Source organism: Geotrypetes seraphini, chromosome 16, assembly GCF_902459505.1.
Source record: "Geotrypetes seraphini chromosome 16, aGeoSer1.1, whole genome shotgun sequence".
Taxonomy (NCBI): Eukaryota; Metazoa; Chordata; class Amphibia; order Gymnophiona; family Dermophiidae; genus Geotrypetes; species Geotrypetes seraphini.
Window position 1 is genome coordinate 50,203,940 of NC_047099.1, and position 23,296 is coordinate 50,227,235.

At 48.4% G+C, this 23,296-nt stretch overlaps 2 protein-coding genes across 13 annotated transcripts in view; one reads left to right on the forward strand and one right to left on the reverse strand.

Annotated features, from left to right (window-relative positions):
* The window catches only part of DOCK6 (dedicator of cytokinesis 6), a 102,034-nt gene extending 88,516 nt beyond the window's left edge, over positions 1–13,518 (reverse strand). For all 8 annotated transcript variants that reach the window (XM_033923553.1, XM_033923554.1, XM_033923559.1 and 5 more), the window contains exon 1: positions 13,370–13,518. In XM_033923553.1, coding sequence (XP_033779444.1) covers positions 13,370–13,419 — 50 coding nt within the window. In that variant the 5' untranslated portion in view covers positions 13,420–13,518. The remainder of the gene's footprint in view (positions 1–13,369) is intronic.
* Positions 11,468–23,296, forward strand: part of TSPAN16 (tetraspanin 16) — a 30,906-nt gene continuing 19,077 nt past the window's right edge. The window contains exons 1-3 of one of the 5 annotated variants that reach the window (XM_033923565.1): positions 11,468–11,560; positions 16,449–16,557; positions 16,795–16,903. The gene's annotated coding sequence lies outside the window, so the exon portion shown is untranslated. Of the gene's footprint in view, positions 11,561–11,716; positions 11,833–16,448; positions 16,558–16,794; positions 16,904–17,381; positions 17,496–23,296 lie in introns of those variants that run through there. The other 4 variants (XM_033923563.1, XM_033923564.1, XM_033923566.1 and 1 more) reach the window with 4 other exon arrangements.

Here is a 23,296-nt window from a genome sequence, read left to right on the forward strand (position 1 = left end):
GGGACAAGGCCCAGCAAGCATATCCTCTAGACATTTGGGCGCAGATACATAGAGGGGCAATACGCCAGCCATAGTGCCAGAGCCTAAACATTTAAATGTGGTACAATCAAAGCGGTTTACACATTAGATGCAGGTGCTTTTAATAGCGTGGCAGAGACACACATAGCCTAAAGCAGGGGTAGGGAACTCTGGTCCTCGAGAGCCGTATTCCAGTCGGGTTTTCAGGATTTCCGCAATGAATATGCATGAGATCTATTTGCATGCACTGCTTCAATGCATATTCATTGGGGAAATCCTGAAAACCCAACTGGAATACGGCTCTCGCGGACCGGAGTTCCCTACCCCTAACCTAGAGTAACTGAGCATGCCTATGTATGTAACCTATAGAATTCTATAAGGTGCCCATGTACACCCATTTGCATACTAGAGTTCTTCCATATTCCCTTAGAGCAGGGGTAGGGAACTCCGGTCCTCGAGAGCCATATTCCAGTTGGGTTTTCAGGATTTCCCCAATTAATCTGCATGAGATCTATTTGCATGCACTGCTTTCAATGCATATTCATTGGGGAAATCGTGAAAACCCGACTGGAATACGGCTCTCGAGGACCAGAGTTCCCTACCCCTAACCTAGAGTAACTGAGCATGCCTATGTGTGTAACCTATAGAATTCTATAAGGTGCCCATGTACACCCATTTGCATACTAGAGTTCTTCCATATTCCCTTAGAGCAGGAGTAGGGAACTCCGGTCCTCGAGAGCCGTATTCCAGTCGGGTTTTCAGGATTTCCGCAATGAATATGCATGAGATCTATTTGCATGCACTGCTTCAATGCATATTCATTGGGGAAATCCTGAAAACCCAACTGGAATACGGCTCTCGCGGACCAGAGTTCCCTACCCCTAACCTAGAGTAACTGAGCATGCCTATGTATGTAACCTATAGAATTCTATAAGGTGCCCATGTACACCCATTTGCATACTAGAGTTCTTCCATATTCCCTTAGAGCAGGGGTAGGGAACTCTGGTCCTCGAGAGCCGTATTCCAGTCGGGTTTTCAGGATTTCCGCAATGAATATGCATGAGATCTATTTGCATGCACTGCTTCAATGCATATTCATTGGGGAAATCCTGAAAACCCAACTGGAATACGGCTCTCGCGGACCGGAGTTCCCTACCCCTAACCTAGAGTAACTGAGCATGCCTATGTGTGTAACCTATAGAATTCTATAAGGTGCCCATGTACACCCATTTGCATACTAGAGTTCTTCCATGTTCCCTTAGTGCAGGGGTAGGGAACTCCGGTCCTCGAGAGCCGTATTCTAATCGGGTTTTCAGGATTTCCGCAATGCATATTCATTGGGGAAATCCTGAAAACCCGACTGGAATACGGCTCTCGAGGACCGGAGTTCCCTACCCCTGCCCTATAGCATTCTGTTAAGTTATGGGCTCCCCACCCCCCCCTTTTGAATTTCTGTTCTCCACAGGTTAGGTCTTTAGCCGCCCTGCTGTCATTTTCCTGGGGAACCAGACAAGGATGTGCGTACGCCCATTTGCAAACACAAGGGCACGTAAAGCCTCATGCCCAAAGCGGGATATGAGAAGCCATACCAAGCGCTAAACCCAGAGCACCCTTTACAGAATAGTTGCTTTTAACATGGATTTTTCCCAGCATCTAATTCTGGAGTGCCATTTCCTGAATCTGGCCCCTGGAGTCGGCAGATAAGCATACGTGTAGACTAGATTAGAGAATGACACGGGGACAAATATGTCCCCGTCCCCTTCCTGTAAACGCTGCCTTAACCGAAGAAGCCTCGAACACTTAGGATTTTAAAGTGTTTGAGGCTTGCGCAGTTGAGGACGGAGCTTGCAGGAATGGGGCAGGGACAGGAAAGAACTCACTGGGAGAGGAAAATGAGTTCCCACAGGGACGGAGAAAAATTTGCCCCCTTGTCATTCTCTAGACTAGATGGTATTTACAGAGGTTTGATCTATTTGTAATTCTCCTGGGCACGAATGGCCACTTCAGTCCCCTTCACTAGGCGATCCACCAATAAGAGTGTACATAGGCCCCTGCCCAGTCCAACAATCTTCCCCGCACAATTTTCAGAAGAATCCCATAAAAAGCAAACACAGTCTTCGGAGACCCCGGAAAGAAAACAGAAAAGGTTGGAGGGACCGTACTCCGAGACAGAATTAGGAAGCGCAGTCTCTCCGTGTGGAAAAGTCGGAGCAGTACCATGCCCCCACCTCCGGCCCTTCCTTTCACACAAGTGGAGTCATTTAACAGAGCCCCCATCTCAGACCCTTCAAGCTAAAGGAGGAGGAAAAGCCCACCAGCCTCTGTGACCAGGCCAGCGTGCAATCGTCAACCCACAGCGAGAGACGGCCACTGATCCCAGTTGGAGCTCCTCGACAAAAGGGTTCCTCTTACAACAGACAAAACGAAAGACGGGATTTGCCTCTAACCCGAGGGAAATTGAATCTGAAGAGGGGGAGGGATACATCGGTGGTGGTGAAGTTTGATGGTTTCATGAAACGGGACTCATGTTCGAGACCTGTTTCAAACACTGAACAAGACTCTGGCTAAGTCATTCAATCTCCCACCCAACACCAAATTCTTCAATTTGCTTCAGAGCAGCACAAAGGAACACATCCTGAGCTTCTTGACCTATTTGTGCTGTGCAGTATTCTGTGTAAAGCAAGGAAGAACTTTTACCTGTCAAGTACAGAAACAGAAGCATGAAAGAGCCTCAGCTTCAAAACAGAAGAAGAGCTTTAAAAAACACATACACAGAAAGAGAAGGGTAGCCAGGACGGACGACCAGGCCGAGATAATAATGTTTTCCAAACCTAACAAGAAGGAAGCGTGTTTACCCATAAACAGCGAGAGACACACCTAAATCTCTTCACCGCTAAGGCACCCCACTCCCAAAACAGGGAATGCAAAAGGACAAGCGTGACAACTTCCAAAAACCCAATCGATTCTCATCATCCCCTTTCAGGCTGGAGCTGCCGCTTACCCCAATAACTGGACCCAGAATGCACTCCGATCCTGAAAAAGGACCTCCAAAAGCTCGGTCAACATATATCATAAGAGAGAGAGGCAGCAAGCTGGAATGAGAGTACCAAAGGATCATCAGAGGCTGGCTGGTTGATTCCAATTTCAGGTTGAGCCAGTCCAGGTTTTACGCTCCCACCCCCACGCCTCCGCCCTTTAAGGGTTCAAACAGCTACCAAAACCAGAAAGACAAGGACCAAACCTCTGGCCCCTTTGCAAAGTTGTAGCTTGGTTGGTCCGTTGCCTCCAGCATCATTAAATCATGCTTCCTTTATTCACACTGTTTCTCCTAGGACAAGCAGGATGAGTCAGCCACATATGGACTATCCTGCTGTCCACGGAGAACCTACGTTACAGGTAAGTAACTACACTTTTCCCCTTATCAGTCTTCTGAAGGGAAAGGGGCTGGGATTTGATATAACACCTTTCTGTGGATACAATCAAAGCGGTTTACCTATTATATACAGCAGGGGTAGGGAACTCCGGTCCTCGAGAGCCGGAACCAGGTCAGGTTTTCAGGATATCCACAATAAATATGCATGAGATAGATTTGCAATCTCAAGGAGGCAGTGCATGCAAATCCATCTCATACATATTCATTGTGGATATCCTGAACATCCGACTGGATTGCGGCCCTCAAGGAGGGACTTTGACACCCCCGCCCTAGACTCCCCCAGACCAGGGGTAGGCAATTCCGGTCCTCGAGAGCCGTATTCCAGTCGGGTTTTCAGGATTTCCCCAATGAATCTGCATGAGATTTATTTGCATGCACTGCTTTCAATGCATATTCATTGGGGAAATCCTGAAAACCCCACTGGATTGCGGCCCTCAAGGAGGGACTTTGACACCCCCGCCCTAGACTCCCCCAGACCAGGGGTAGGCAATTCCGGTCCTCGAGAGCCGGAGTCAGGCCAGGTTTTCAGGATATCCACAATGAATATGCATGAGATAGATTTGCAATCTCAAGGAGGCAGTGCATGCAAATCCGTCTCGTACAACTGAAAACCTGACCTGGCACCGGCTCTCGAGGACCGGAATTGCCTACGCCTGCCCTAGACCTAACTCATTAGCTTTATACTTTGCGAACAAGATCGAGAATATATTTAAGTGATTTGGAAACAGTGCAGACAATCAACTAGAAAGTAGATCAGTCGATATTACAGGACTTTTTTGACAAAAAGACACTACAGAGTATTCAAATATTTATTCATTCAATTTTCTATACTGTTCTCTCAGGGGAGCGCAAAATGGTTTACATTAATTTATTCAGGTACTTAAGCATGTTTTCCTGTCTGTCCCAGCGGGTTCACAATCTATCTAATGTACCCGGAGCAACGGGGGGATTAAGTGACTAGTCCAGGGTCAGAAGGAACAGCGTGGGTTTGAACCCACAACCTCAGGCTGCTGAGGCTGTGGCTTTAACCACACTTTTCCCTACTGGTCTTCACCATGTGGACCACAAGGATTTCCTATCTCACCAGGGGAGAGTGTGGCGCAGTGGTTCAAACCCCACGCTGCTCCTTGTGACCCTGGGCAAGTCACTTAATCCCCCCCCCGTTGCCCCAGGTACATTAGATAGATTGTGAGCCCACTTTGACTGACAGGGGAAAATGCTTAAGTACTATATATTATCTTTATGTCCATGCTATATGACCTTCCGGAAAGCGGTAAAAACCCTCCTCTTCAACTAAAATTACAACTGTGATCTACCCCTTAAAACTCCCCCTTCCTCCTCCATCCTGAACCTCTACTTAAATTGCTGTATAGTCCATCCTGAACCTCTACTTAAATTGCTGTATAGTCCATCCTGAACCTCTACTTAAATTGCTGTATAGTCCATCCTGAACCTCTACTTAAATTACTGTATAGTCCATCCTGAACCTCTACTTAAATTGCTGTATAGTCCATCCTGAACCTCTACTTAAATTACTGTATAGTCCATCCTGAACCTCTACTTAAATTGCTGTATAGTCCATCCTGAACCTCTACTTAAATTGCTGTATAGTCCATCCTGAACCTCTACTTAAATTACTGTATAGTCCATCCTGAACCTCTACTTAAATTACTGTATAGTCCATCCTGAACCTCTACTTAAATTACTGTATAGTCCATCCTGAACCTCTACTTAAATTGCTGTATAGTCCATCCTGAACCTCTACTTAAATTGCTGTATAGTCCATCCTGAACCTCTACTTAAATTACTGTATAGTCCATCCTGAACCTCTACTTAAATTACTGTATAGTCCATCCTGAACCTCTACTTAAATTGCTGTATAGTCCATCCTGAACCTCTACTTAAATTACTGTATAGTCCATCCTGAACCTCTACTTAAATTACTGTATAGTCCCATCCTGAACCTCTACTTAAATTGCTGTATAGTCCATCCTGAACCTCTACTTAAATTGCTGTATAGTCCATCCTGAACCTCTACTTAAATTACTGTATAGTCCATCCTGAACCTCTACTTAAATTACTGTATAGTCCATCCTGAACCTCTACTTAAATTGCTGTATAGTCCATCCTGAACCTCTACTTAAATTGCTGTATAATCTTTGTACTGTCCAAATCAGATTAAGCGATTGAACAAATCAATTAATAAACTTGAAACTTGAAACTTGAAATATATTCCACTGTGAATGTTTGCTTGTAAACCGTTCTGTGCTACTGGAGGACGGCAAAAAAAGAAAGAAATAAAATAAAGATTTGATCACTCTCAGACCTGGAGAATGGCTCTTTCCACGTGCAGCCATTTTCCAGATCAATTCCTGCAGATCTGAACCAAGCAAACACTGCTACCATACAGCCCAGAGCGTTAACTAAAGTGCAAGAACGGTCATCAAGACACCACCTCGAACTAAACGCTGAAAAAAAACAACCACTATGGTTGAGGATGATGCCATAGGCAGTGGAGTGGGGGGGGGGGGGTCAAAGGCTCCACCTTAGCCTCAGCAGAATCCTGTGGCATGATATCTCTCTCTCTAGCTCCCGACTTCCCCCCACCTACCTTCCCCGATCGCTGTAATTTAAAAAATCTTCCAGAAGCCGCCGCGCAGGCCTGCTCCGGAAGTCTTCATTCTGCAGCGACGCTGCAAAAGATTTAAAATTAGAGGGGGCGGGGGTAGAGCCATAACCGACTCTGACCGCCAATTTTTGGGGCGATCACGGCCCCGTTCCGACGCCTAAAGACGACACGCACGCCCCTAATTCTATCTACCACTGACCTGCCAAGCGGCACCCGCTCCAACGCTGGGAAAGCCTCAAAAGTTCTGGGAGTCGCTTTAGACAGCTCGCTTGAGTTTCGAAGGTCATGGAAACAATCCAGTCCGGAAATCCTCTTTTACGCCACAGAGATTAAGGAGGGTCAGATCCTACTTCTTCCAACACTGCTTCAGGATACCAGTGCAGGCAGACAAATTGTCTACGCTAGACTACTGCAACGCACTAGTTTCAGGCACTTCAAATGAAGAAAACAAACCAACCAACCACTCCAGCTGATACAAAACACAGCAGCAAAACTCAAATACGACAAAACAAGATTTAACCATGTCACACTGCTGCTTACCGAAAGAAAAGTGAAGACAATTCAAAGTGCAATAAAACCTCGGTTTGCAAGACAAGAAAAACATCTGATTAAATTTTAACTTGATCTACAAGCGATGTCTTGCAATACAAGCATACAGTATACACACATAAGTGCTGCCTCTGCTGGGTCAGACCAGGGGTCCATTGCGCCCACGGTGGCCCTCCAGGACCTTGACCTGTAAATTCCCTCCACCTGAATTGTTTATGCCCTAATCCTGAATTCACCTAGGACAAGCAGGATGAGTCAGCATTGGGTGTTGTCCCAACAGCTCCCAATTTGCGGATAAGCTCTCCAGTAGCACAGAGAGATTATTTTATTTTTATTTATTTTTTTCCTCTGAGCACGTGCAGTGCCCGGGCCCCACTGGGCATGCCCGAGCCCTACCCATTTCCCCCTGCTTCCCCCTAATCCCCAGTCTTTAGTTTCCGCCCGTTCCCATCGGTTGGATTTTCTACAGCTCTCTCCATTACAACTTTTCTACTCATCACTTTGAAGATGCCTGAATCATGTAAAGAAACGGAGAAGGATGAATACACTGGATCCTCATGAATTAGAAACATAGAACATAGAAAGATGACGGCAGAAAAGGGCTGTAGCCCATCAAGTCTGCCCACTCTACTGTCCCACCCCATTAAGTCAGAGTGTTGCTCGACCCACGTAGAGATCCCACTGGATGTTCCATTTATTCTTAAAGTCGAGCACGCTAGTGGCCTTGATCACCTGCACCGGTAGTTTGTTCCAGTGATCCACCACCCTTTCTGTAAAGAAATACTTCCTGGTGTCACCACCAAATCTCCCTCCTCTGAGTTTGAGTGGGTGCCCTCTTGTGACTGAAGGTCCCTTAGGAAAGAATATGTCGTTTTCCACCTCGACACGACCTGTGATGTACTTAAATGTCTCAATCATGTCACCTCTCTCCCTGCGCTCCTCTAGAGAGTAGAGCTGCAACTTGCCCAGTCTTTCCTCGTATGAGAGACCCTAGTCCGGAGACCATCCTAGTGGCCATTCGCTGGACCGACTCAACTCGAAGTACATCTTTACGGTAATGTGGCCTCCAGAATTGCACACAGTACTCCAGATGAGGTCTCACCATGGTTCTGTACAGTGGCATTATGACTTCAGGTTTACGGCGCCCACTTTTCTCCTTCAAGAAGTCATCCAACTGAGCCGATGGTATAGTACTTCCAAAGCATCCAGTGTCTTTTCTGTAGTTTGGCAATATATTAGATTTCTCTCGGAAGGTGTGGTTTTTTTTTGCTTTTTATACATATTTATATACAGTAAAACCTTGGATTGCAAGTAACTTGGTTTGCAAGACAAGCAAAACATTTGATTAAATTTTAACTTGTCTTGCAATACGAGTACATACAGTATACATACATCACAACTGAGCCGATGGTTCTTCTCTCTCTGACGCTGCAGGAGTATAGTGACTGTTCTAAATGAACGAGGTCTTGCAAAGGACCCACGGCAACAAGAGGGCATCCGTTGAAAATCAGGGGTGGGAAATATCATGGCGACACCAGAAAATATTTCTTCATCGAAAGGGTGGTTGATCGCTGGAATAACCTTCCACAACAGGTAATTGAGGCCAGCAGGGTGCCAGATTTTAAGAAAAGATGGGATTGGCATGTGGGATCTCTTCATGGAGGTAGTTAGGGGGTGGGCCATTAGGGTGGGCAGACTGGATGGGCCGTGGCCCTTTTCTGCCGTCATGTTCTATGTTTCTATTTGGCATGTGGGATCCCTTCATGGAGGTAGTTAGGGGGTGGGCCATTAGGGTGGACAGACTGGATGGGCCGTGGCCCTTTTCTGCCGTCATGTTCTATGTTTCTATTTGGCATGTGGGATCCCTTCATGGAGGTAGTTAGGGGGTGGGCCATTAGGGTGGGCAGACTAGATGGGCCGTGGCCCTTTTCTGCCGTCATGTTCTATGTTTCTATTTGGCATGTGGGATCCCTTCATGGAGGTAGTTAGGGGGTGGGCCATTAGGGTGGACAGACTGGATGGGCCGTGGCCCTTTTCTGCCGTCATGTTCTATGTTTCTATTTGGCATGTGGGATCCCTTCATGGAGGTAGTTAGGGGGTGGGCCATTAGGGTGGGCAGACTAGATGGGCCGTGGCCCTTTTCTGCCGTCATGTTCTATGTTTCTATTTGGCATGTGGGATCCCTTCATGGAGGTAGTTAGGGGGTGGGCCATTAGGGTGGACAGACTGGATGGGCCGTGGCCCTTTTCTGCCGTCATGTTCTATGTTTCTATTTGGCATGTGGGATCCCTTCATGGAGGTAGTTAGGGGGTGGGCCATTAGGGTGGGCAGACTAGATGGGCCGTGGCCCTTTTCTGCCATCATGTTCTATGTTTCTATTTGGCATGTGGGATCCCTTCATGGAGGTAGTTAGGGGGTGGGCCATTAGGGTGGATAGACTGGATGGGCCGTGGCCCTTTTCTGCCATCATGTTCTATGTTTCTATTTGGCATGTGGGATCAGTTCATGGAGGTAGTTGGGGGTGGGCCATTAGGGTGGGCAGACTAGATGGGCCGTGGCCCTTTTCTGCCGTCATGTTCTATGTTTCTATTTGGCATGTGGGATCCCTTCATGGAGGTAGTTAGGGGGTGGGCCATTAGGGTGGGCAGACTGGATGGGCCGTGGCCCTTTTCTGCCGTCATGTTCTATGTTTCTATTTGGCATGTGGGATCTCTTCATGGAGGTAGTTAGGGGGTGGGCCATTAGGGTGGGCAGACTGGATGGGCCGTGGCCCTTTTCTGCCGTCATGTTCTATGTTTCTATTTGGCATGTGGGATCTCTTCATGGAGGTAGTTAGGGGGTGGGCCATTAGGGTGGGCAGACTGGATGGGCCGTGGCCCTTTTCTGCCGTCATGTTCTATGTTTCTATTTGGCATGTGGGATCTCTTCATGGAGGTAGTTAGGGGGTGGGCCATTAGTGTGGGCGGACTAGATGGGCCGTGGCCCTTTTCTGCCGTCATGTTCTATATTTCTATACAAGGACGTATAGTATTTTGTATTCAAGTATTTGGGCTGTGGAACAAATCGTCTGAGTTTCCATTATTTCCTATGAGGAAATTCCGCTTTGATCTATGAGCGCTTTGGATTACAAGCATGCTTCTGGAACAAATTCTGCTCGCAAACCAAGGTTTTGCTAAATGTTACCTAGCATTCAAAACACCATATGGTAGTGCCCTTAACAGCATTTCCAGATTCCCTGAACCCCTAATCATCGTAACCGCCTGATCCTGTCATTCTCAACTCTGAAAGACAGAAAATACATGGCAAATCATTTAACTACCAAATTGCAAAAGTCTGGCACTCGCTTCCCATCGAAATCCGTGCAACCACTGTATATAGGCACCGCTCCGCAAACGCCTGAAAACATAGCTTTTCAAGGAAGCCCCTGTCAGGGGCTTTAAAGAAACTCAGACTTTGGAATAAATGAAACGTTCGCAGGCCAGCCAAGAAGAGAACGACGCGGATACGGTTCAGTCGATGACCTGAAACGTCGTCAAAGCAGAGAATTTTTGTTTCTGCGCATTGAAACGTACGCAAATAAGATAACGCCCCTTCCAGCTACGGTGGCAAAATAACGCTCAAAGTTCAGGATGTTGGTTGGTTGAGGTGAGAACTTTTCAGCACGCCCTCGTACACTACAGAAGGACAATGTTAGTGGTTACTTCGGATTTCGATGCCTTATCTTCCCTAAAATTAACTCTGATTCTAGGTATATAGCGATATGCTGCTTCTAACCCGCCTTGAACTCCGATTTGCGAGGATTCGGTGGGATACGTCTCCAGTGTGTACAAAACGCAGCAATCGGACCCCCAAAAACCCTCCTTGCCCGCGACCTTGCCTCTGTCGTCAGCTGACTGGCTGCCCCTAGCCAAACATTGGGTCAAGGGCCTGATGCTAGCGTTCAAACCCTTGCACATCATGGTGATGACCAAGCTTCCTCCGTACGGGCCGAACAGATCCCTTCGCTCCCAGGGTGAAACACACCTCAAAACGCCCCCCCCCCCCTTCAACTGCAAACCGCCAGACGACGTTCCTGCGCCCATTTCATACCGAGCCACTGAAATCGACTGCCTTCACAGGTCAGATCCCTTGAAGGACTCCTCAACTTTAGGAAAGCAAGAAACACCTACCTCTTCACTGAACGCTCCCGCCCACGGCTGATGGATTACAAAGAAATGTATATCGGTACTAGATCCTCAAATGTATCGCGTTAGGATAAAAGCTTGTATGAAAAAAATCTTCCACTGTAACTGGGGAAAATTGTAACCCGTTCTGAGCCCTTTGGGGAGAAAGGGACAGAAATCGAATTCAATAAATATAAGATTGCACATAACATAACCATTAGTAGGCTGTTATAGGGGAAAACACCCTCCAGGGATTCAAGACAAAGGTAGACAAGTCTCTGCTAAACCAGAACGTACGCAGGTAGGGCTAGTCTCAGTGAGGGCCGCTGCGTGAGCGGACTGCTGGGCACGACGGACCGCCGGTCTGACCCAGAAGCAGCGGCAAGTCTTATGCTCTTAAAGAGACATCACAAAATAAGCTCCACCGAGATCTGAACTCGGATCACTGGATTGTCACTTAACTGTCTACCGTGCCACAGGGCTGGCACGCGTTTCAGCCAAATACAGCCTTGGAAAGCTGAGCCCCGCCACATTTAAAGTATGCGCCACTCCAGCGCTTTAGAGGGATGCCCCAAGGGAAAAGGAGGGGCAGATCTGTGCTGGGGACCAACTGTGTACGGTACGTGGGTGTGTCTCTGCAGGTGTGGAGGACCCTCTCTTAGCTCGGCACCTGTTGATCTCGGCACTCGCTCTTGCCTGCTTTGGCTATACATTTCGGGTCCCGCCGGTCGCCACGGAGCAAAGGCAGGGCGATGACCTCACACAAAGGTAGTCAGGGGGGAATCCTTTCACTTTCTGTACAGGTTAGCAGGGCACGTTCAAGGAAGGCGGGCACCAGCGTGCGGATGCGGAAACCAAAAACTGGATATTCTTGTCTGGTTCCATGTTGCACAGGTGCGAGGAGGGCACGGCCTCTTCTACACCGGCTTCACCAGATGCCACAGACCCGATGCAGTGCAATCCAGGCCCCGCCGCTCACATTTGCACGGCCTGTATCGAGGGTGAAGCGAGAAATCAGCAGGACGGGAGAGGAAGGAAAGGTGGGGGTGGGGGAAGGCACACAATAGCTGGATTTCCTCCACAGGCTACGTAATGAATGGTTTAAGGAGAAATCCAGGAAGGAAGGAAAAGGCTTATGCCTGCTGACACCACCTGGGCAGCTGCCACAGAAAGAGGAGAGCGAGCAGCCCCCACCTGCCATTCCTGCATAATTCATTGCCACCTGCCACCTCTGCCCCTATAACTAGCCCATGCCAGCCAAGGGGAGGGGGGAGGGTGTAAGTGCTGCTTATATCCAGCATAAAGGCAAACTGTACACACCAGGGGGATCTGGGCGTGTAAACTCCAAAAAGGAAGCAGGAATCTGGCAGAGAGAGAGAGAAAAAAAAGGATCTGAGCCCTCCACGAAACAAAGGCGGGAGGCACAGCTTCCCTCTCCTCTCCCAACACAAATAAGCCGGGAAGCAGACCTTCACTTTCAGGAGCCCCTGCTTTAGGGGGCCGGGGGAGGTTCAGAGATGATGGGCATCAGACTGCAAGAGCAGGAGTGCTGGGCACCAGCTCCGGGCAGGAGGTGATCTTCCTCCCAATGGGGGTGGGGAGGTAGATCTTTTGCCCCAGGAGGAGCAGAGAATGGTTGGGGGGCAGGAGGTGATCTTCCTCCCAATGGGGGTGGGGAGGTAGATCTTTTGCCCCAGGAGGAGCAGAGAATGGTTGGGGGGCAGGAGGTGATCTTCCTCCCAATGGGGGTGGGGAGGGGGATCTTTTGCCCCAGGAGGAGCAGAGAATGGTTGGGGGGCAGGAGGTGATCTTCCTCCCAATGGGGGTGGGGAGGGGGATCTATTGCCCCAGGAGGAGCAGAGAACGTTTGGGGGGGGGGAGGAGGTGATCTTCCTCCCAATGGGGGTGGGGAGGGGGATCTTTTGCCCCAGGAGGAGCAGAGAACGTTTGGGGGGGGAGGAGGTGATTTTCCTCCCAATGGGAGTGGGGAGGGGGATCTATTGCCCCAGGAGGAGCAGAGAACATTTGGGGGGGGGGAGGAGGTGATCTTCCTCCCAATGGGGGTGGGGAGGGGGATCTTTTGCCCCAGGAGGAGCAGAGAACATTTGGGGGGGAGGAGGTGATCTTCCTCCCAATGGGGGTGGGGAGGGGGATCCTTTGCCCCAGGAGGAGCAGAGAATGTTTGGGGGGGGAGACAGGAGGTGATCTTCCTCCCAATGGGGGTGGGGAGGGGGATCTTTTGCCCCAGGAGGAGCAGAGAATGTTTGGGGGGGGAGGCAGGAGGTGATCTTCCTCTCAATGGGGGTGGGGAGGGATATCTTTTGCCCCAGGAGGAGCAGAGAATGGTTGGGGGGCAGGAGGTGATCTTCCTCCCAATGGGGGTGGGGAGGGAGATCTTTTGCCCCAGGAGGAGCAGAGAATGTTTGGGGGGGGGCAGGAGTTGATCTTCCCCCCTTGAATGGTATATTGGCTCTGGGATGGTGGCTGGGGGTAAGGAGTTTCCTGATCTTCCTGGTGCATTTGCTCCTGGGTGGGGAGGGGGATTTTGCCCCGGGAGTGGCCAAGAGCGGCTCCTACCTGTTGATTTTGTGCGCGAAGGCCCTGCGCTCGGTGCCCGCGGCGGCCATGCCCTCCGCCTGCCTCCGTCCGTCCGTGCCGGGCTCCCGGGTGGATGCTGGAGCCGCCACCCCCGCGTCTGCCCCGTGCTTCCTGCTCTCCCAGCGCTCCGCCCCCAGCTCCGCCCCGGACACGCCCAGCGCCGCTTCCTCGCCTGCTGCGGAGGCCCCGCCCTCTCTCTCTAGACCCCGCCCGGCGCCCCGCCCACCCGGGCTGAGGGGAGCCCGCTGCTGCTGTACGCGGCGCTGCACTCGGTGTTGCAAGTCAAAAACCCCAAAAGGAAACTGCAGAGCACGTACAAGGTGCAAAAGCATTTCTAATGGCATCAATCAAAATAATAATTATTGCCAAGGCTGTTTCTGATTTGAAGTCTACAATGTAGGGGAGGGAAGCAGCCGAGAGATTCTGGGCACATGGAGAGCCCCCCCGCCCTGACCCAGCCACCCTCCCTCTTCTGCAGGCCCAAGATCTTCCCCCCTCCCAGCCTATAGGGTTACCAAAAGAGAGGACAGATTGAGACATCTGGGTTTCGCTTCCATTGAAATGGTGTGCTGGCCTCTTAGCCCTCTTTCCAAGGTAATAAGAAGATAAGACTAGCCTTACTGGGTTAGCCCAAAGGTCCATTAAGCCCAGTAGCCCATTCTCCCTAGTTCCTGGCCAAAACCCAAGGAGTAGCAACATCCCATGCTACCGATCCAGGGCAAGCAGTGGCTTCCCCCATGTCTTAATAGACTATGGACTTTTCCTCCAGGAACTTGTCCAAACCTTTCTTAAAACCAGCTACGCTATCCGCTCTTACCACAACCTCTGGCAACGCGTTCCAGAGCTTAACTAAGAACATAAGAATAGCTTCACTGGGTCAGACCAATGGTCCATCAAGCCCAGTAACCCGTTCTCACGGTGGCCAATCCAGGTCACTAGTACCTGGCCAAAACCCAAGGAGTAGCAATATTCCATGCAGTGGCTTCCCCCGTGTCTTTCTCAATAACAGACTACTGTATGGACTTTTCTTCCAGGAACATGTCCAAACCTTTCTTAAAACCAGCTCCATTAACTGCTCTTACCGCAACCTCTTCCAGAACTTAACTATTCTCTGAGTGAAAAAATATTTCCTCCTATTGGTTTTAGAAGTATTTCCATCGAGTGTCCCCTAGTTTTGGTCATTTTTGATGGAGTGACAGATCGATCCACTTGTACCCATTCTACTCCACTCAGAATTTTGTAGACTTCAATCCTATCTCCCCTCAGCCGTCTCTTTTCCATGCTGAAGAGCCCTAACCGTTTCAGTCTTTGCTCATAACTTTTTAATTGGACTAACGCGATGCATTTGATCAGATCTGAAGAAGAAGGGTTACCTTTGAAAGCCCATCGTCAAATTAATCGATTTAGCCCAATGGAAAAAGGTTTCACCTTATTTCCTTTGGGGTTTGTTTAATTTATTTCTATACTGCTTTCGCTGGTGTAGCGAGGGTGAGAGGTGGCGCTCCTCCTCTGCCCCCCTCCTTCCCCACTCCCCCCTGCCGCATGTGGGCTCCTCCTTCCCTTCCCCCGTATCACTAGTTGCTCCTCGCGACCCCGTCATCTCCCACTGACCTGCGCGGCACCCGGAAGTGACGTCAGCGGGAGAGCCGACGCAGTTAAAGTTGTTGCTCGCGGCAGCGAAGCGCTAGAGGTGCAGGTGTGCTGTTGACTTTTTTCTCGGAGCTACGCTTAGGCCTACACTGCCACAACCAGCCTGGAAGTTTATTCTAATCTTCTCTTTCTCAAGCTTTTCTCTTGATTTACACGGGACTACTTTCATCAAGCCGCTTTAGCGGTTTAACGCCCGTAATACCGCGCGCTAGTCCGCCGGCCGCGCTAGCTGCAGACGCCTCCCTTGAGCAGATGGTAGTTTTTAGTCGCGCGCATTAACCCCGCTAGCGCGGCTTTGATAAAAGAAGCCAATAGTGTTTGTTTTCAAATTATTTTTATGTATAACAATTTTTATTGAAAGAATCAAATAATCAGGATAATACAAAAATACATTCAATACAACAAGAATTACAATAAATTTCATACAAATTTAAATCATTCTTTCAAATTTAATTTCCATATGAATTAATTCAATCTTATCTACACCCCCCTTAATTCCATCCCCTATCCACTATCTTCCCCTAAATGAAATCCCTCCCCCTGGATGAAAGTTGACAAAAATAAAGAATTAAAATAAATAACTGGAATGTAATTATTAAACCTAATTTTCATAATAAATCATTGATAACCAAACTTTGGTGAAAGATTCTGAATATAAGGATCCCAAACCTCCATAAAAAGATGAGTTTTTTTAGGCGAACCTCGAACCTCCCAACTCTCAAATAAAAATAAGCCATGTAATTGATTCCTCCAATGCCAAAAACTTGGAGATTCTTTCTGCAACCCAAATTGCATAATACATTTATGCCCAATCATACAGGCTTTCTGAAATAAAAGACATTTTAGTTGGCCAAAAACCCCACAAGCTGATGCTTTACCAAAAACTATTCCCCTAGGACAACCCACTATCGAATTACCTCATAAAGAACCCAAAAATAATAGGATGGCAGACCAAAATGAGTTGATCAAAGGACACGACCAAAAAGCATGAGATAATGTGCCAGGATCTTTATTACATTTAATACAAATTGGGGTATCTATTAAACTCGCATGAAAAGCTTGAATTTGGGAAAAATAAGCCCTATGCAAAATTCTATAAGTACATTCTCTTCAAACATACCCTTTTATAATCTTTGGTAGTCTATTAATAGATTGAGTAAAATCAAGAAGATAAATCTGAATTCCCAACTCCTCATTCCAATTTTGTAGAATTTTATCATATTGGAATAATTTTTAATTTTGGATTGTGAACTGCTTTGAGTTAACTAAAGTGGAAGATCAAATAAAAGTAACTACAACCATAACATTTCTCAGGTATAAGTCCCTCCCCCATAGAGCTTACTGTCCAATATTATTTTTATTACATCTTGGCTATCACATTCTAATTAATGTCTCATCCTTTGACCAGGTTTTAGCTAGTTCTCCTAGGATGAGTCAGTCACAAATCGGGTGATGTCCCCGTCAGCTCCCATTGGTCGGAAACTTATCCTGCTGTCCACAGAGAACCTACATTACAGGTAAGTAACTACACTTTCTTTACATTTTAATTTTGTAGAATTTTATCATATTGGAATAATTTTTAATTTTGGATTGTGAACTGCTTTGAGTTAACTAAAGTGGAAGATCAAATAAAAGTAACTACAACCATAACATTTCTCAGGTATAAGTTCCTCCCCCATAGAGCTTACTGTCCAATATTATTTTTATTACATCTTGGCTATCACATTCTAATTAATGTCTCATCCTTTGACCAGGTTTTAGCTAGTTCTCCTAGGAGGAGTCAGTCACAAATCGGGTGATGTCCCCGTCAGCTCCCATTGGTCGGAAACTTATCCTGCTGTCCACAGAGAACCTACATTACAGGTAAGTAACTACACTTTCTTTACATTTCCCCCCCTAACCTCACCCCCAGAAGGGTAGCTGCATTTTTTTTTTTTTTTTTCGTCAATTTCAATTGCATTGTTTGTACTTCATCAAACTGCTGTGAACCGCCTAGAACTCCCTGGGTATGGCCGTATACAAATATAAAATAATAATTATTATTATTATCCATCCACTGGAAACTTTCCTCGTTATAATGTATGATCAGTTTACAGGATTGTTTTAGGTGCGGTGGGGGTGGTGAGGCAGCCACAATTGAAGTTTATTATCAAAATATGAGGCGGGTGGTGAAGAGCCTGGAAGGCTGAAAAGTTGTCCTGGGTTCTTCACACCTTCGCCGTGGCCCTGCCACCTGAATCAGAGCCTCTTGCCCAATGCAAACCCAGCTTGCAAAGTTTCATTTCGACTGGCCGGAGTTGCCTAGGCTCCAGTCTATGCCCGGATAGTTGAATTCACCCATGTCGGTTCACTACGGGAGATCGACTCCTTGTATAAGCTCCCCTAACATCCACCTCACTGCACTGAGTAAAGACTTGACCAAAAAACTTCAAAAATTTCTTCAAAGATGACAAAAGTAAGAACTTATCTCAGTCCCATACTGAACTTTGAATCACATTATTACACACTGGTAGTGTCTCGTGGAGTAGTATAAAAATACAACAATCTATTCTAAATTATTTTTGACCCTATATTCATTGGTCACTTTACACTTGTTTCACGCTTGATTACCCCATTGGGTGACTACAGCTTCCAACTCCTATTACAGGTTTTCCTGGTTTGAGAGTAGCGAATACTGAGGACTTCACACAAATCTACACAAATTTATTGTTTTGGTGTTCTGAATTTTCGAATATGAGCCTCCCCAGTGGCAAAATATTTTGCAGAAAGTGTTCTTCCACTTGTTAGCTATCTTGATATTCTTTCTTTTGGGTTTCTCGTTGCCTGAAACCAATCCAGGGCAAGCAGTGGCTTCTCTCACGTCTGTCTCAAGAGCAGACTATGGACTTTTCCTCCAGGAACTTGTCCAAATGTTATTTTTAAACCAACAGTATGCATATAATTTGTAGATTGCCTGAGGGGCATAATTAAAAAAAAAACCATCTAAGTCCCCTTTTGGCCCAAGGCCCTAAACGCTGAAAGTAGAAGCAGGAAAAATGTCCATTCTCAAAAAAAATGTCCAAAAGGAGTTTAAAAAAAAAATAATGGCCTGCCTCTATGTTCAGCTGTTTAAATGCCCAGACCACCACTACGTCTACACTTACAACAGAATAAAGAACCCCAAAAAAAGCCCAAAACCAGACCTTTTAGGCGAAGGAGGAGCCAGTCCTTCGCCTAAAAGCTGGATTCTGTAACCGGTATCTGTCAAAAAGTACCCTCCCCCCCACCCCCCAGCAAAGATCGCAGCAGGAGAGAGGGCTCATCTCCCCTGCCGCGATCCACCCCCCACCCCTGATCGGATCGGGCAGGAGGGAGCCCAAGCCCTGCTGCCCTGGTGAAACTGCAAAAGCCCCCCCAACACCCACTAAGATACGGGCAGGAGGGTTCCCAGGCCCTCCTGCCCGCGACACACTCCCCTCATCACCCCCTGAACCCCTGCTCGGCCCCCCTGAAGCCCGAGACCCCCCCACCTGCCGATCCCCCCACCCCTGACACCCCCCCATACCTTAACAACGTTGGCCAGGGCTTGAGGCGACTGGGCCAATCAGGCCCTAAGGTGCACCATTCTGAGGATGGCGGGCCTGCCAGACAGACGGGCTTGGGACCCGTCCTTCTAACCAACATTGTTAAGGTAGGGGGGTGTCAGGGTGGGGATCGGCAGGTGGGGGGTCTCGGGGTTTCGGGGGGGGGGCAAGCGAGAGTTCAGGGGGACGAACGGGGGGGGGGGGGTACGTCGCGGGCAGGAGGGCCTGGGATCCCTCCTGCCCGTATTTTAGTGGGTGTCGGGGGGTGGGTTTCGCCAGGGCAGGAGGGCTTGGGCTCCCTCCTGCCCCGATCATTGCTGGGGGGATGGATCGCGGCAGGAGAGATGCCATCTCTCCTGCCCCAATTGTTGCGGTAAGGGGTAGGCAGGTTGCTGGGGCCGCTGAGCTGATCGCGGCAGCCGCTTTTTAGATGTTTTTTTTGTTTTGATTATGAGCCCCTTTGATGCTTCACCCGGTGTTTTCTGGCGCTGGAGTTCTGTGCATCTCCCCCTCAGCGTTGGTTTCCCTTTGGATACATCATGGCGGCCTCGTGTCCCATTCATCCTCCTTCTCTTCCAAGGGACAGAGCAAGTGCTGTGCTCGCAGCAGAGAACAGACGAGCATTCACGGAGAAGAGAGAGGAGCCAAACAAATATTTAATCTCTGTCACTGTCACGTGCAGAAGGGCCGCCTTGTCTTATATGATCAGAAGAGGGCAGAAAACAGCGTATAAATCCAGATTCCATTCCCTGCCGTCCCTGCCCCAGTACCACCAGTATCAGTGTCTATATATATATATACTAGAGTTTTAGCCCGTTACATTAATGGGTGCTAGAATACATGTGTAGACTTAGGCATTTCTTTCTGTCTGTCTGTCTGTCTTTCTTTCTGTCTCTCTTCCTGCCCACTGTCTGTCTTTCTTTCTGTCTCTCCCCCCTGTCCACCAGCACCCCTTCTCTGCTCCCCCTGTCTAGTAGTAGTCCTTCTCCCTGCATATGGCTCAGTGTGTGGGAGGCTAGGGGCAGGGTCGTGTCCCTTTTTTTTGTCTTCACAAATGTGGAAACCCTAAGTCAACCCCTTTTTCAACATCTCCCAAGTGTGCTGCTGCTCACCTGAAAAAGAAAAAATAAAGGCGGGCCCCTCAAACGCTGACGGTCTTCTAGTACACTGCCTGCCCCACCCCCTCTGATGTGTCCGTTCAGCCGGCCTGACACAGGAAACCTGTTCCAGCTTGCGGGCCCGATTCGAAAGGGCTTCGAGAGGCCGGGTTCCCATGCTGCGTTCAACAGCAGCTCGCGCGCCGATGGTGAGAGAGACCGCTCGCGCCCCGCATCCTTCTTCGCTCCACCCGCCCGGAGGAGGGGTTTGGAAGCCAGAGGCGGCAGGGACCAATCGCAGCACCGCTCCCGCTGGCTGCACATCTTGGCTATTCTGGGCAGAGGCAGGAGGGCTGAAAATGTGACTCTGTGAAATTTCGGGGCTGCCAATGAGCGGCCGGTCGCTGTCGGGGCCGCAGAAGCACTGCGCTGGGGCTGCGATCGCCTGGCTAGCGGCGAACTTCGGCCGCGGCCGGGGTACAGGTATGCATGTCTTTCAACAGGGAGCAGGACAGAGCGTAAGCCGCGCAAGCGCACTTCCTATGTGTCGCTACAGCTCACGGAAAACCGGCGCACACATAGGAAGTCCGCATGCGCGGCCTAGCGTTTTATTATATTAGATTTTTTTTTTTTTTTTGCTCATACTTTTTCAGTGATAGCTCAAGGTAAGTTATCCAAGTTTATTTAAAAATTTATTATACTGTACCACCTAAACAGTTTCTAAGCGGCGTACATAACATAAAAACGTATTTACATACCGCAGTACCTTTGGAGTTCTATGAGGCTTACAAAAGAAAATTGAAACAGTGACAATAAAAACAAATGGCCTAGAAATCACACCAAAATTCTTAAATAAGTAGATTTTCAATCATTTCCTGAACTGCTGGTAAGAGACGGAGCTAAGTAACAGACTTACAAACTCTTTATCACAAGAAGCTGCCTGAAAAGACAGGCGTCGTTGAAAATAGCTCTGACCCTTTCCCGACGGAAAAGCAAACAAATTGCAATTAGGTTTTGGGCGTTGTGAATTAATGAATAAAAAATGATCCACAAGATAATTAGGTATTAAACCATGTCAGACTTTGTAGCATATACAAGCAAACTTTTTCATCTGACTCTGGCCTCGACTGGTAACCAATGGAGTTTTTAGTAATAAGGTATGACCTAGGTACGTCCTCGTTCCAGACTTTGCACAACTGAAGTTTGCATCCCCTGCACTGCCTTATCTGGTGTTCTCCTAGGACAAGCAGGATGAGTCAGCCACATATGGGTGTTGTCCCAACAGCTCCCAATCTGCGGATAAGCTCTCCAATAGCTCAGAGAGATTTTTTTTTTTCTCTGAGCACGTGCAGTGTCCGGGCCCCACTGGGCATGCCCAAGCCCTACCCATTTCCCCCTGCTTCCCCCTAATCCCCAGTCTTTAGTTTCCGCCCGTTCCCATCGGTCGGATTTTTCCACAGCTCTCCATTTTTTCTACAGGTCAGTGGTTGTGGCCATTCATACTCTGATTCTTATGTGAGCCAAGGATAATGAAGCCATTGTGACATCACTGATGTGATTGGCTCTTAGGCATTGGTGGAATGAGGCATTATGACATCACAATATCTGCTCTGGATACCAGAGACTGTCATTCTGTAGTGTCTGTTTCAACCTCGGTCCTTCTACACCAGCATTCTTCAAAGCAAAGCTTGCGGGTCAGTGGTTGAGGCCATTCATACTCTGATTCTTCCCTCTCTCCTTAAAGAATGACATGAAGATGGTTTACTGCGGTTATCCGCGGGGACGGGAACGGTGATGAATTTTGTCACCGTGTCATTCTCTACTAAGACCCCCAAGGGTTAAAGGTTTCTGTGTGGGGTGCCTTCAGCTGATCTGTTATTTTCTAGAAAATGCTACCACCCCACCTGGAGCCAGTACTTGTACAAGTCATCCACCCCTTGGTGATTGCCTATGGATGTGAAGACGGAAGGGCTGGTGGCACTTGGTAGTCTGAGCTGCAGATACTGACATCCAGCATGGCTTGTATGCCTTATTGAGGCTGTCACACTGTGGTGACACCAACAGCCAGATGTGGCATCAGCTCTTTGGCATTACCACAGAATGATATTGCCTAATTAAAACACTCGTAGGCTGCCCTGGCTAGAAAGACTCCCTCGGCCTGTGAGGTGAGGAGACCAGTCAGTGGGGCCTCCCCAGTCTCTGCTAATATCACTGAATCTCAAGATCTCTCACATTCAGGCCTTTCTTTGCGAGCTCTCTGTCTCTCCTTCTGGAAGTTGTGCCTTTGGCAGGTGAGAGATGAAATCCCAGAGCCGCTCTTTAGGTAACGCCTCAAGCACATCTCGCTGCAAAGGAGAGCAGAAAACATTAACTAACCAACAACAGGTCCTGGCACAGTGTACCCTGTGGGAGACGGTGGATGGAGGGGGGGGGGGGGAGGGACATAGGCAGCAGAGATCAGACTAGTCTGAGGACAGCGAGGGATAGCGAAGGAGGGAGAGGCAGAAGATCCCTACAGGACCGAGGACCCGAAATCCAGATACGCACCTGAGAACAGCCAGGTAAGAAAGAAGACCCTGAGTGGCTGAGGAAGAGTTAAGATCTTAAAGAACACGAAGAGTGCACTGCAGCAAGGACAAAGACAGAGGAAGGTATCAGAGTCCGGGAGAGCAGACAGAATTTGCCTCTGTTGGCTATTCTGTACTTCTCTCACCATCTTGTCATCTCACATCCTATCATCTTAGTCTGAATTGTCTTTTATAAGCGGATATTAAATCCCTAATAAACTTGGAAACTGTCAGGATGGAGGTTTCCCCTAGTCTGGGTAGGTGTAGCTGCAGAGCTCCCCGGCTCCGGGAAGGGGTAAAACGTGGACCTTGCGGACCCTACAGACCTCGCGGATCTAAACCCGCATGTCCTTACAAATCTGAGATCCATGCCACTTTTAGTCTCAGCCTAGGTTATGGCTCTGACAGACCTCTATGAGAATTTAGCTCTGACGGACCCTAATATGTTTCCCTCCCTATGCTGAGACTAAAAGTGGCACAGACTTCAGGGCAAAAGTTTTGCCACTTTTAGTCTCAGCATAGGGAGGGAGAAGCATTAGGGTCATGGAGGTCTGTCAGAGCCATAACCTAGGCCAGGGGTGTCAAAGTCCCTCCTCGAGGGCCGCAATCCAGTCGGGTTTTCAGGATTTCCCCAATGAATATGCATGAGATCTATTTGCATGCACTGCTTTCATTGTATGCTAATAGATCTCATGCATATTCATTGGGGAAATCCTGAAAACCCGACTGGATTGCGGCCCTCGAGGAGGGACTTTGACACCCCTGACCTAGGCTGAGACTAAAAGTGGCAGGGTGCTGGGTTAGTCTGTTTTGTATTCTGGTTCTACTTTGAAAATAAAAATTGATTACACATAAAACGGGGCACGGAGCTCAGATTTTTAAGGACGTGCGGGTTTAGATCTGCGAGGTCCGTAAGGTCCGCGTTTTACCCCTTCCCCCCGGCACCGATGTAGCTGAGGTGCTGCTTCTAAGCAGCAGACTGCATTTGCCCAGATAACAGCATCATAGACAAGAAAGAAACCTGGGTGA